The sequence below is a fragment of the Aquarana catesbeiana genome, linkage group LG10 (genome assembly GCF_042186555.1).
Source record: "Aquarana catesbeiana isolate 2022-GZ linkage group LG10, ASM4218655v1, whole genome shotgun sequence".
In the NCBI taxonomy this organism is placed as follows: Eukaryota; Metazoa; Chordata; class Amphibia; order Anura; family Ranidae; genus Aquarana; species Aquarana catesbeiana.
Genome location: NC_133333.1, coordinates 170,444,866 through 170,459,022, shown reverse-complemented (window position 1 = coordinate 170,459,022; position 14,157 = coordinate 170,444,866). Strand labels below are relative to the sequence as shown.

The window sequence follows — 14,157 nt, the reverse complement described above, 5'->3', positions numbered from 1 at the left end:
AAGGCCCTCTCCTGGAACGTTAGAGGCCTTAATGATAAGATTAAACGCTTGCTGGTTTTTGACTACCTTAAAAAATATGTTCCTCATGTCTGCATTCTCCAGGAGACACATCTGATGGGGGGCAGAATAATGGGATTAAAAAGACCTTTGGTGGGCCACCACTACCACGCTACCCACTCCAATTATGCGCGTGGAGTTAGTAATTTTTAGCGTGGAGCTATTTGAATTTCTTGATCGAGTGCAGTTCCCTACTCTTACCCCTGCTGCAAGGGACAGACTGGATGGCCCGATCAAGTTGGAGGAGGTCCAGCAGGCATTGCGCTCCTTGCAAACAGGTAAGACCCCTGGGGTGGATGGGTTCCCCCCAGAATTCTACAAACAATATATGGAAATATGGAAGAAGTGGCACCTAGAATGCACACAATGCTCATAAAAACTTTGAAAGAAGGAACCCTTCCCCCATCCATGGCCTAGGCCATTATAGTTGTGATACCTAAACCCGGGAAGGACCCTCAATTGTGCTCGCCCTATCTCCCTGCTTAATACTGACGCTAAAGTCCTAACCAAGATTCTTGCCAAGTGTTTGAATGAGGAAATACTAGATCTGGTGCATGAGGAACAGTCGGGATTAATGCGGGGTAAGGGAACAGATATCAGCCCGAGGAGGCTGTACACGGTCCTGGCCTCTGGAGACGGAGAGGGCCGGAATGCGGTAGTGGCCTCCCTGGACGCTGAAAAAGCGTTTGATTCTGTCGAATGGGAATACCTATGGGAGGTCCTGCGCAGATTTGGGTTGGGGCCCGTCTTCCTCTCCTGGGTCAGGGCTGTGTACAAGGCTCAGACGGCTAGGGTACGCATGGGCACTGTGCTCTCCCTGTCCTCTCTGGGGTATAGGGGTCAACTGGGGAAAATCTATTCTTTTCCCTCTCCACTCTGGCTCGGCTCCACAGATGCCTGGGGTACAACTTCGGAGAGTCTCCCAATTCAGATATCTAGGGGTAGAAATCCAGAGACCTTAAACAATTTATTACCCTCAATTTGAACCCAGTGGTTTCCCAGTTGACTCAGCGATGTGCCACCTGAAAATCCCTGCCTCTAACTCTAGTGGGACGGGTTAATTTGGTGAAGATGTCAATCCTGCCCAAGTTCACTTACCTTTTCAGACAGACACCTGTACCCATACCTCCATCTGTTTTTTAAGAGACTGGATAGCATCATTACCTCATTTAATTGGAATGGGTCGGTCCCCAGAATAGCTGCAGCGACCCTACAACTGCCTGTAACATTAGGCTGCCTAGCCCTCCCCTGCTTCATTAAATATTATTGGGCAGCGGTATTGGTTATGGTCAAATGGTGGCTTTCGGAGACACCACCCAACCCTGCTTCTACTTTGGAGGCAGCGCTGCTTGGCTCCTACTGAGTTAAGGCATTTACTGTATCGGAGCCCCAGGTCTAACCCGCAAGTGACCCCATCTATGGGTACGACCCTTAAATTGTGGGATGTTGTGCACCTCAAAACTGGGAAACCTAATACATGGGCACCCCAAACCCCTCTGTGGGGCAACCCCCGACTACCTTACTTCCATTCCATCCCAGACCCGATCCTGTGGGCCAGACATGAGATTAAAACATTGGCGGACATAGTTACTCAGGGACAGTTGACCACCTTCAACGCTCTTAAACAAAGTCGAGGCCTCCCAAACCATATGTTTTTTATATATCTACAACTACGCCATGCTTTCTGTTCCCAATTCCCCTCCCCGGTACTCCTACAAACATCTGACCTGGAGTCAGTGCTCCGATCTTCTGATGATCAGAAAACACTCTCTACCCTATACAATATACTAGCCAATTTAGATACATCTAAGGTCTCTCATCTTTTTGAACGCTGGCAACAAGACATTCCCAATTTGGCAGACGAAGACTGGGAGGAGGATATTCAGCTGTTCCTTCCCCTGATGATCTCGGCACAAGATGGGTTCTCCCAGCTTAAATTCTTACACCGAGCCCACTACTCTCTGGTCCCCTTGGCGAGAATCTACCACGACCGCACGGTTCTGTGCCCCAGGTGTGGCTCAGACGAGCCTGACTTTTGTCATGTTGTCTGTTCCTGTCCTGCACTGGTGCAGTACTGGAAGGAGATACTGGATGATATCAATCTAGTAGGGAAACTGAAAGTCCCGTATAGCCCTATTCCCCTTCTACTTGGCATAAGCCACAACCTTGAGGTCCCCCAGAGGAAAAAACTTTTTTGTGTTCTATGCGTCCTTCTACGCTAGAAAGGCGATCATACTCCACTGGAACCAACCTCAACCGCCTACTAGTCAACTTTGGAAATCCTTGGTGAATAAGGCCCTGCCGCTCTACAAACTAACCTACCTAGGCAGGAACTGCCCCAAAAAATTTGACAAAATATGGGCAACATGGGTGGAGGCTAAACAGTTAACTCTGGAGTGAAACCACAAGACATTTACAACAGACCCCTGAGTGTTTTAGATTTAAACTACCCTGGCCCGGGGACTCCGACGGGTTGCTCTATCCTGCCTGAGGGTTGTATTCCTATAATCTGGATACATTAGACATAGGCTTTGTGTATATATTAGATATTCTCTGCATTTACTGCACTGCTTGACTTCAACATCCATATTTGCCAATGATATAGGATCACTGTATGTGATTTAATATATTTTTTTTTTTTTTTCTTCCGGTTTTTGTTTGTTCCCTGTTTTGGTTTCCAATGTACTTCTGGATTATTTGTCTGCTTAGTAATGTTCAATAAACTTATTGTTTAAAAAAAAAATAAATAAAATTAAAAATCCATGATCTAAAAATAGAACGCAAAGTTGAGACCAGAATCTAAAAATAGATCCATGATCTAAAAATAGAATGCACAGTTGAGAGCAGAATCTAAAAATCCATGATCTAAAAATAGATCCATGATCTAAAAATAGAACGCACAGTTGAGACCATAATCTAAAAATAGATCCATAGGAGCAAAAAAAAATAAAAGGTCTGCAATCACCAGTGATACACCTCCATCCCTATATACATATACAAAAAAGAAGAGTCGCCCTGGGACTTTAAATGAGGTGGTCACAGTTATCCACTGAGTAACGAGTAATAGCAGTATAAATGTTTATTAAAATGAATGTACATACATGAAATATAGCATATTAGCTCAGCCAATGGATTTGCACATAATAAAGAGAATAAGTAAAGTTGATACAAACGTAATACAATGCAGTATATACAAATGCACGCATCAGAAAACCCGACACGCGTTTCGTGAGATCATTGCTTGCTCATCAGGGGTGGATGCGGATAAGGTGTATCTAAATAGACAAAAAAATGTCTCGCAGTGGTAAATGAAAGAACAATGGCAGAATGGGCCAGAGCAACACGGCCCAATAATTACCAATGAACGAAACCAGAGTCTCCATTGCTGAACCCCCAAATGGACAGGAGCAGCCAGAGTGTGGCATGGGAGCTGAGGGGGAGAAGACGGACATGGGTACTCCCAGGGGGGATGCCAGGCGGCAGACATGGCATAGGTGATGGTGGATGGTCCTAATTGTCTCAGAATGTAGCTTGATAGATATCAGCTGTAAACATAGATGTATATGTCTCATTGATTTGCCAAATTTAATAAAATGAACATCAAGTTGTATATTGTAATAGTATTTTTGTATGAGAGCATGTGTACTCTAGCATAAGTATATGTGTCAAGCCTTACTAAAAAAAGCAGAGTAGACAAAAGTTGTACAATTATTTGGAAAAAACATATGTGGACTAACCTGATCCAATAATGGAGCAGACATAGAGACCATGGGTAAGAAAGTAAATCCTGAAAAAATGTTTGGGAAAGAAAAGAGGAAAGGGTTGTGTGAAAAGCAGTGTTGTAAATGAAACAAAAAAGTGCAGGGAATGCAGATAAAGTACCAGGTGAGTGCTAGGGTGGGGAGAGTGTATTTACCTTGATATACAAACAGCTGAACAGCAATGGAAATCTCTGGTGTGCATAGTATTGGTGAGTGAAGGAAGTGATCTCAGCCATGTCTCACCCCTGACTTATATCCCCAAAGTAGTCCAGTCCGCTCCACCCCCAACGCCATGCGAGGATGGATTGGGGCGTCAGCTGCCTAATGGGAGTACGCATGCGCAGTGGACTCCCGTCCATCCAAGATGACAAACTGCACTGCCACTGGGTGACAGTGCATCGCGGATGCCACCCAATGGGTGTAGGAACATGACGCCGATATGCTGGTGGCCCCCCCACAAGGTCCATAGGACGAAGGGGGGGGGGGGGGACAGTAGGAGACAGGAATCTCCTCCTTTGGCATATCGCAGCTCCCATGCCAAACAAAGACCGCCAACCGCCAGAGGAGACCGCAAAGGACACAAAGGCCACAGAACACCACCACTGGTGGAGGCACAGTTGAGACCAGAATCTAAAAATAGATCCATGATCTAAAAATAGAATGCACAGTTGAGACCAGAATCTTAAATGGATAATCTGCTGCATTAAGTTTGGCTTAGCTGACCACTGCATCTACAGTCTTCGACATTGCCAGATTGATGGTGTCCTCAATGCTGAGAAATACAGGCAGATACTTATCCATTGTGTCATACCATCAGGGAGGTTTGTGATTGGCCCCAAATGTATTCTGTAGCAGGACAATGACCCCAACCATACAGCCAATGTCATTTTAAAAATATCCGAATGTAAGACCTTCCTGGGCCTATCCCTCGTCATGGGCATAAAAAAAGTGAGTTGCGGTCATATTGGTCCACTGACCCAATTCACCATATGCCCGTGTTCTCTGCTTGCATGACCAGGACACGATATGAGCAGATCTTGTGGTTCAAGCATTTTAATGACAATGAACTCTGTCGTCCTCGGAGTGACCCTGAATTTGATTGGCTCCACAAAATTCGGCCCCCTTGTAAACCACTTCAACAGTTTGCAGCCTTGTTTACTCCCCATCAAGTTGTCTGCGTTGAGTCTCTGATTACATTTTCTGGCCGCTTGTCTATCAAACAGTATCTTCCCAGCAAGTGTGCCAGATATGGGGTCAAGATGTATAAGCTCTGTAACAGGGCGACAGAGGCTATACATATAGTTTTATGGTTTACGAGGGAAGAGATAGTCACTTGGAGCCGGAAAACTACCCAGACTACATAGGGAGTGCTGGTAAAATTGTGTGGGACTTATTATTTAGTCACTTTTTTGATTGTGGAATCACTTGTTTGATCATCAGATTGGAGCATGTGGCACTGTGCGATCTAATCGCCGGGGCTTCCCTCGCTGGCTTGTAGAGTCCCGACTTAGATGGAGGGAGAGAGCCTGCTCTGTCCTCCCTTCACGCAGATACGACAGTCGAAATTCCAACGACGACTGGTGTTGTTGTGAAGCCCCTCTGTGTCCAGGAATACAACATTAACATGGGAGGGGTGGACCTCAATGACCAGATGTTGGCGCCGATCTTAATTGCCCGTAAGGCCATACGCTGGTACAAAAAAGTGTCTGTATATTTATTCCAATTGGCTCTGCTGAATGCTTATGTGCTATACAAAGCTTCAGGACGAACTGGAACCTTCCTAAAATTCCAGGAAGAGATCATCCCAGCCCTCCTGTTTCCAAACGGTGCTGTGGCCCAACTTCCCAATGCAAATGCAGTGAGCCGGCTGCATGAGAGGCATTTTTCGCATGTCCTCCCTGGTACGAGCAACAAGCATTTCATGACTTGGGTTTTGCCGGATATAAACCACGCCATTGGGAAAGCAGTTTTATCACACCCATCTTGGTGTGATCAGGTGCTTTGAGGGGCTAGGAGAGATGTAGGGTCTAATAGACCCCAATTATTTTTAAAAAAAAAAAAAGTACCTGTCACTACCTATTGCTATCATAGGGTAAAATCCTTCTGTGTGCAGCAGCCACACCAGCACCCCGCTAATGCTTATCTGAGCTCCATCTCTATCCAGCGATGTCCACGAGTGCCTCGGTCATTCATTGGCTCCCACTGCTGTCATTGAGAAGGGAGAGGTAGCAGGGCCAAACTGGGGGGGGGGGCTCCGTGTCATGAATGGACACTGGGAGCTGTGGCTCAGCTTGGGTGCCCCCATAGCAAGCTGCTTGCTGTGGGGGCACTTGACAGGAGGGAGGAGCCAGGAGAGCCAAAGAATGACCCTAGAAGAGGAGGATCTGGGCTGCCCTGTGCAAAACCACTACACAGAGCAGGAAAGTATGACATGTTTGTTATTTTTATAGAAAAAAAAACAAGACTTTACAATCGCTTTAAGGTGGACTATTGTACAAGAGTATATTATATACTGTATAAACTACTTGCTGATATTGAGGTAGTTGGAATATGGAGTTTGGTGATGGTGCACCAGATACAGAATATTATTAGTGGCTATGTTGACCCCTGCAACACACCTATGGCCAAAATAATCCAACGCGTTTCCCCATTTCCTGGTTAGTTTCCTGAAAATATCAAAAGTTGGGTAGCTGCAGCCATCATCCTTTTTGAATGAATGACTTGTATAGCGATACCTATGCGAACTGAATCGCCTCAGGGCGCTTTGCTGCCGGTGTCCATCTGCAGTCCTTTAGGGTCCCGACGCGCTTGCAAACACACGTATTTTGGGCAATTTTTTTTTTTTTTTAAGACAGGGTGTAATTAACCTACCAGCATGTCTTTGGAGTGTAGGAGGAAACCAGAGTACCCGGAGGAAACCCACGCAGGCACAGGGAGAACATGCAAACTCCAGGCAGATGGTGTCGTGGTCAGGATTTGAACCAGCGACCCTATTGCTGCTAGGTGAAAGTGCTACCCACTACACCACTGTGCTAAAATTTTCAGCCAGTGATGGGCTTTAATGTAGAAGTGATCCAAGCAGTTCTACAGCCACTCAATCATTTCTACAAGGCATGTATTTGGGCCCCTCCTCATGCTGCCGCCTTCACTGGCCTCTCCTGTCCAATTGTGGAGCACGGGACTGCTGCCGCTTGGGACCCTTGTGAATTATGAGAGGAGGAAGCTACATCCATCCCGGCTCCTCTCTGATGTAAGGAGCCGAGAGGCGACGCGGTTTTTGTCACTTCCGGTTTCAGTTTGATGTTTACAAGCCTTTACCGGCTTGTAAAGCATCTGAGCAAACCAATCTCTGTTTGATCTAATGCTTTTGACCCCAGATCTCTCAGTAAAGAGTACCTGTCACTTTCCATGCTAGCACAGGGGATGTTGTTCATTCCGTGTGTAGGCAAAAAAGTTGATCAAAAAAATCTTTAAACTGAAAATGTAAGGAAATAAAAAAAAGTTTAAAAAAAAAAATAATAAAAAAACGTTAGTGCCCCCACCTCCTGTGCTAATGCACATATTCAAACACATATGTAGGTCCTACATGCACATGTAAATGGTGATTGCACCACACATCACCGCGAACGTCGGAGTGAGAGCAGTAATTCTTAGCACCAGACCTCCTATTTAACTCTAAACTGGTCAAAGGCTTTGACAGTTTCGCATATGGAGATTTTTAGGTACCATAGTTTGTCGCCATTCCACAGGCGTATGCAACTTTAAAACGTGACATGTGTGATATTTATTTACTTGGCATTTTACCGAAAATTAATTAGATTGTGTTTGTGTAAGCTAAAAAAAAATTTTATTGACTTAAATATCCTTATTAGATTGTGCAGTATGCAGTGAAAGAATGGATATAGCATGCATTGCATACTAATCATGGTATTATATCTTTCAGATGTGGATAACACGAATTACTGGTGCCCTTCAGGAACATGGCATGAAGTACCATAACTTTGTTGGTAATTTGGTAAAAGTGAGTCTTTGATTTTCAAATATCTTAAAGCTGGTCAAAGGTGTGAGTTTTTCAGACAAAATTACTAACAAGCATTTACAGACTGAACTCAACAACAAAAATATAAGCTACTACAGCTCATCGGTTCTTTGATGTGATTGCAGCATTAGTTTTCTTATTTTTTACACTAAGTACATTTTCTGCAAGTACAGAAAAATACCTCTTGATTCTACTCTTCTCATCCTGTTCTGTGCACTGAACTGAAATCTCAAACACTGTTATGAGTTTTCTCAGCTAACTTCTGCTAAATACAAAACAATGCTTCCCTATAAAATGGAAATTAAGAGAGGAGGGATTTGTAGTTCAAATCAGAACAGCCGAGGGTGACAATGCTGCTCATTTATGAATACAGTGGGGTGAGTGCACATTGTCACTTTAGGACAGGAACTGTGGTGCTGGCATGATCACCAGGTAAAAAAAAAAAAAAAGATAAAGCCTGAAAAAAAAAATGAATACGGCCACCACAACTAAGAACTAGTAAGCTGCAATATATTACATTTTTGTTTTTTGAGTTTAGATGAACGCTAAACATGTATTGGCATCCTAAGGCTACAGAAACTGTACATGTATAAAGGCAGTCACTTGCATTCAGGTGCAATGTTGAAGAAAATGTTTTTCATATACGCATATGTGAATAATTTATTCAATGTATGTTAATAGGTAAAACTTTAAGAACTTCTATGCATAGCACTAATATTGAAAATATGACTGATCATACCAAAAGACTTTTAGGCTTACACCGCATCCAATTCGCAGAGCATTTTAAAATCTGTTCTTTCCAATGTGTCTGGTTCACATATGTGCGTTGCATCCCCATTGCCCAAAAAAAGTGTGTTTTTCTAGGCATTGCGGTGCGAATTGCAGGCCCATTATCTTCTATGGGAAAGCATCTGACTCGCAGATACGTTCTGTTGTGTATACAAATCCTCTCCCTGCTCATTACACCTCCCCCCACCAGAAACCCGCACAGATGTCTGTGAAATCACAGCCGAAATCGGGACTGACATGCAGGAGTGAAATCATGCGAGTTCAGCAGAACTTGCACGGCTTTATTCCCGCAGCTCAGTGTGAACCTGGGCTTTGATGGGAAAGGAGGGGGGATTTGTAGTTTAGGGAAGAAAGATAACATTGATAGATATCTATCTATCAGTTTATCTTAAGAGGAAGTGACAAGGACACTGCATTTCTGGCAGCATCATTTTCTGTGCTTGCTGAAAACGATCTTTAGTCTGGAAAAAAAAAAAAAAAAATGAATGCAGCCATTACATCGAAGGTTTGGTAAGCTGCAATATATTACTTTTTTATTTTTTTTGTCCTTGGGTTTAGATTACCCGTTATACTGTAAAGTAAAGCTAAAGTTAAAAACAAATTCAACTGGCAATGGGACTTTGACAAGCTACATCACCAACAACAGGGTAAGCTGAACATAAAATAGCCATTTAGTCAAAAAGTAAAAAAATCCCATAACATGCTTACACCCCTTTCACACTGAGGCGCTTTACAGGCGCTATAGTGCTAAAAATAGCCTCTCCTTTCACTCCAATGTGAAAGCCTGAGTGCTTTCACACTGGAGCGGTGCGCTGGCAGGACGCTCAAAAAAGTCCTGCAAGCAGCATCTTTGAGGCACTGTAGGACTGGTGTATACACCGCCCCTAAAGCGCTCCTGCCTATTGATATCAAAAACGACGGTAAAGAGCCACTAAAAACAGCAGCGCTTTACCGCCAATGCCCAGGTGCTGCCAGTGTGAAAGTGCCCTTAGGGGATTCATTAAAAACAGAAAGCTGATTTGATGTATTCCAGTTAACTCTACATTCATGATGACCGCATAAAGGATAATTTGATTTCCATATCTACAGTATCCCACCAAATAGCCTTCAAGTGGTTGTAAACCCTAAAAAAAAAAAAAAAAAAAAAAAAAAACCTGCAAGACAAAGGCATAATGAGCTAGTATGCATATTATGAATTACCTTTAGATCTAAGCTCCCGCAGCGATCCTTGTTCACCGCTCCGGCGGCCGACTTTGCTCCCGGGGGTTACTTGCGGGTACTGCGGCTCCGGCGCTGTGATTGGCCGGAGTCGCAATGACGTTACTTGCGTGCGGGAGGCGCCGGTGGTGGCACAGTACAACTGAAGCAACCTACAGTACAGTAGAACATGCCATTGCTTCAGTTTGCTTAAAGCGGAGCGCTGCCGAAAAAATTTTTTTTTAAAAGTCAGCAGCTACAAATACTGCAGCTGCTGACTTTTAAAACATGGACACTTACCTGTCCAGAGCGCCCGCGATGTCGGCACCCGAGGCCGAACCGTCTCTCCGTCCTCGGGTGCTGCCGCCTCAATCTTCGGTAAGGGAATCAGGAAGTGAAGCCGTGCAGCTTCACTTCCCGGTTCCCTACTGCGCATGCGCGAGTCGCGCAGCGCAATACGGATGGTCCCTGCTGCCTCTGGGACCCGTGTGTTTCCCAGCAGGCAGCGGGGAGGGCGCAGGAAGTGGCGTAAATAACCGCAGATTCTGCGGCTATCTATGCCGGAAGTGGGTACAGATACCTGTAATATACAGGTATCTGTACCCCCCTCCCCCCTGAAAGGTGCCAACTGTGTCACCGGAGGGGGGGAAGGAATCTGATGAGTGGAAGTTCCACTTTTGGGTGGAACTCCACTTTAAGTGCACATGTGTCGATGACGTCGGCGCATGCAAATATAGGGATATCTCCTAAAACATGCAGGTTTAGGAGATATCCAGTGTAGCTACAGGTAAGCCTAATTATAGGCTTGCCTGTAGTATAAAGTGGCTGTAAAGGGTTTACAACCACTTTTAAGAGATGTTTTCATACAATTTCAGTGATTAAACAAAGAACATCACAAATCTCAACACGTTTCGTGAACAACAATTCACTTCATCGGGAGTGAATGCTACTGGCAGGGTATCTATGAAGTAAAAGAAAAATTTTAAATCCTATCATAAGTTACATATACATCCACCAGAGGGTAATCTCAACCCACAATGGCAAATTTAATGAGAAACACTGGAATCGGCTTAAAAAAACAAACAGGGGGGCGGGGGTGCCCAACAAACAAAAGGGGCAAAGGATGACTCGGAGAATGATGTGCTCCCTCCACCTCTCATATATATATATATATATGTGTGTATGTGTATGTGTATATATATATATATATATATATATATATATATATATAATATTTTTTTTTTTTTTTATTATTTTTTTTTATTCCCCCCTCCCCCCCCCCCTTCTGTTACTTAGTTTTGGTTCTCTTTTTTTGGTATGTGATGTGTTGTTGTGTGTGTGTTTTTTTTTTTTTTTTTTGTTTTTTTTTTTGTCTATTTATTTATTTATTATGTCTTTGTGCCTGTGTTTTGGGTTTTTGTTTATTACATTTGTTGCTTTTTGTGGTGGGGGGGGTCCATCGTGGGTATATTTTTGTTTTATTCATGTCCATATTGATCTCTTCCCCTTCTTTTTGTTTTGTTTTTGTTTTGTTTTTGTTTTGAATTTACTCGGCGTAACATTCTTTCACAATATAAAAAAAAAATGTGTTTAATGGTGGGTTTATTTTAACAGTGAGCTGTTATAAATGTTATTTGCATTTTAGTGAGTGAAACAAGTATATGACTTAGTACTTGGTGGCAAAACCCTTGTTGGCAATCAGAGGTTAGATGTTTTCTTGTAGTTGACCACCAGGTTTGCACACATCTCAGGAGGGATTTTGTCCCACTCCTCTTTGAAGATCCTCTCCAAGTCATTAAGGATTTCGAGGCTGACATTTGGTAACTCGAACCTCCAGCTCCCTCCATATATTGTCTATGGGATTAAGGTCTGGAGACTGGCTAGGCCACTCCAGTACCTTAATGTGCTTCTTCTTGAGACACGCCTTTGTTGCCTTGACCATGTGTTTTGGGTCATTGTCATGCTGGAAGACCCATTTTCAATGCCCTGGCTGAGGGAATGAGGGTCTCACCCAAGATTTGACCATACATGGCTCCGTCCATCGTCCCTTTGATGCGGTGAAGTTGTCCTGTCCCTTTAGCAGACGCACACCCCCAAAGCATAATGTTTCCACCTTCACGTTTGACGGCAGGGATGGTGTTCTTGGGGTCATAGGCAGCATTCCTCCTCCAAACATGGCGAGTTGAGTTGATGCCAAAGAGCTCGATTTTTGGTCTCATCTGACCACGACACTTGGCCTCATCTGACCACGACACTTGGCCTCATCTGACCACAACACTTTCACCCAGTTCTCCTCTGATTCATTCAGATGTTCATTAACAAACTTCAGATGGGCCTGTACATGTGCTTTCTTGAGCATGGGGACCTTGCAGGCATTGCAGGATTTCAGTCCTTCACAGCATGTTACCAATTGTTTTCTTGGTGACTATGGTCCCAGCTGCCTTGAGATCATTGACAAGATTCTCCTATGTAGTTCTGAGCTGATTCCTCACCATTCTCGTGACCGTTGAAACTCCACAAGGTGATATCTTGCATGGAGCCCCAGACCGAGGGAGATTGACAGTTATTTTGTGTTTCTTCAATTTGCGAATAATCGCACCAACTGTTGTCACCCTCTCACCAAGCTACTTGGTGATGGTCTTGTAGCCCATTCCAGCCTTGTGTAGGTCTTGTCCCTGACATCCTTCGACAGCTCTTTGGTCTTGGCCATGGTGGAGAGATTGGAATCTGATTGCTTCTGTGGACAGGTGTCTTTTATACAGGGAACAAGCTGAGATTAATCTCAGCTCGTTGCCTGTATTGAAGACACCTGGGAGCCAGAAGTCTTGTTGATAGGGGATCAAATACGTATTTCACTTATTAAAATGCAAAACAATTTAACTTTTTTGAAATGCATTTTTTTGGATATTTTTGTTGTACTGTCTCTCGCTGTTAAAATAAACCTACCATTAAAATTATAGACTGATCATTTCTTTGTCAGTGGGCAAATGTACAAAATCAGCAAGGGACCAAATACTTTTTCCCCTCACGGTAAATATGCTAAAGTTAACAAACTACAGTTTTGCAATCTTGCCTGCCTGTTTGCAGTCTCCTTTAGACCCCTTTCACACTGAGGCATTTTTTGCGCTAAAAATATCGCCTGTAAAGCGCCTCTCAAGCCACCCAAGTGTGAAATCTCAACTGCTTTCACACTTGCAAGCAGCATCTTTTGGGGCAGTGAATACACCGCCCCTTCCCGTTGGAATGAATGGGCAGCGCTGCGCAAGCGCCTGCAAAGGGATTTGCGGGCGCTTTTAACCCTTTATCCAGCCGCTAGCGGGTGTTAAAATTGCCCAGCTAGAGTCGAAAAGCACCACTATAACAGCGGTAAAGCCACCGCCCCAGTGTGAAAGTAGCCTTAGAGTGTATGCTGAGCTGCTCATCACCTAGTTCACTGTACATTTCCAGCATACCTCAACACTGAAATGAATGCACTACTGTCTGCATGCGTGGGAGTTACTCCATTCCCCACTAGCCAATCAAGAACGCTAAAGAAGCACGAGAGGGTGTTGACGCTGACTGAGGTAAGTATTTGCGGAGTGTAATCCTGCTTTAAGGGGGAAAGTTGAAAAGCATGTGGTAAGTGTCCACAGCAATATTTCAGCTGCAGCGGTTTATCGCTACCAATTTAACACTGCAGAGTGTTCTTCAAATAGAAGGTATAGCCTGTTTGTCATCTGTTACTGTTTTTGTTTTTAGTTTTTCATTTTCTTTTCCTATCTTTCAGTGTCAGGTAGCTTTAAACCGAAAGGTGATTTCCGACATGGCTATATATGAACCCAAGACATTCAAATCACTGGCGGCATTGGCCAAAAGAAGAGGTGAAGAAGGCTTGGCATCTGCCCTTGGAGATGGGAAGGAGCCTAAAGGAATATTTTCACGTGTGGTCCATTATCGCTAGTTCAGGATAAGGAGTTGTATTTATAAACTGGACAGAGCTGCTGCAGAGATCACGTTAAAGGTGTTTATTTCTTTGGTACTGATGCACGGACAGTAAGAACTCGCAGGAGTCTGTTCTTTGTTACAGATTTCTGTTTTTCCTCCCAACCCAGGACATCAAAACGTTCCCCAGTGCAGGAAACACCTGCATATGTTTGAATTGAACTTTGTTTTAACTGGTTAACTGAACCACTTTCTATGTGGGCTTCCTCGTCTGGAGTGAACCACATGCCAAACAAATACATTGCATGTCAGATGATGGCATACAGGGTTTTGTTACTTATTTGTGCATCTATCTCTTTCTATGATTAGTAATAAAATGTCTTAAAGGGCCAA

The 14,157-nt window shown here is 43.9% G+C and overlaps 1 protein-coding gene across 1 annotated transcript in view; it reads left to right on the top strand.

Annotated features, from left to right (window-relative positions):
• MRPL20 (mitochondrial ribosomal protein L20) overlaps positions 1-14,157 on the top strand; it is a 20,298-nt gene extending 6,141 nt beyond the window's left edge. Inside the window, exons 3-4 of the mRNA XM_073602959.1 lie at positions 7,762-7,839; positions 13,610-14,157. Coding sequence (XP_073459060.1) covers positions 7,762-7,839; positions 13,610-13,783 — 252 coding nt within the window. The 3' untranslated portion in view covers positions 13,784-14,157. The remainder of the gene's footprint in view (positions 1-7,761; positions 7,840-13,609) is intronic.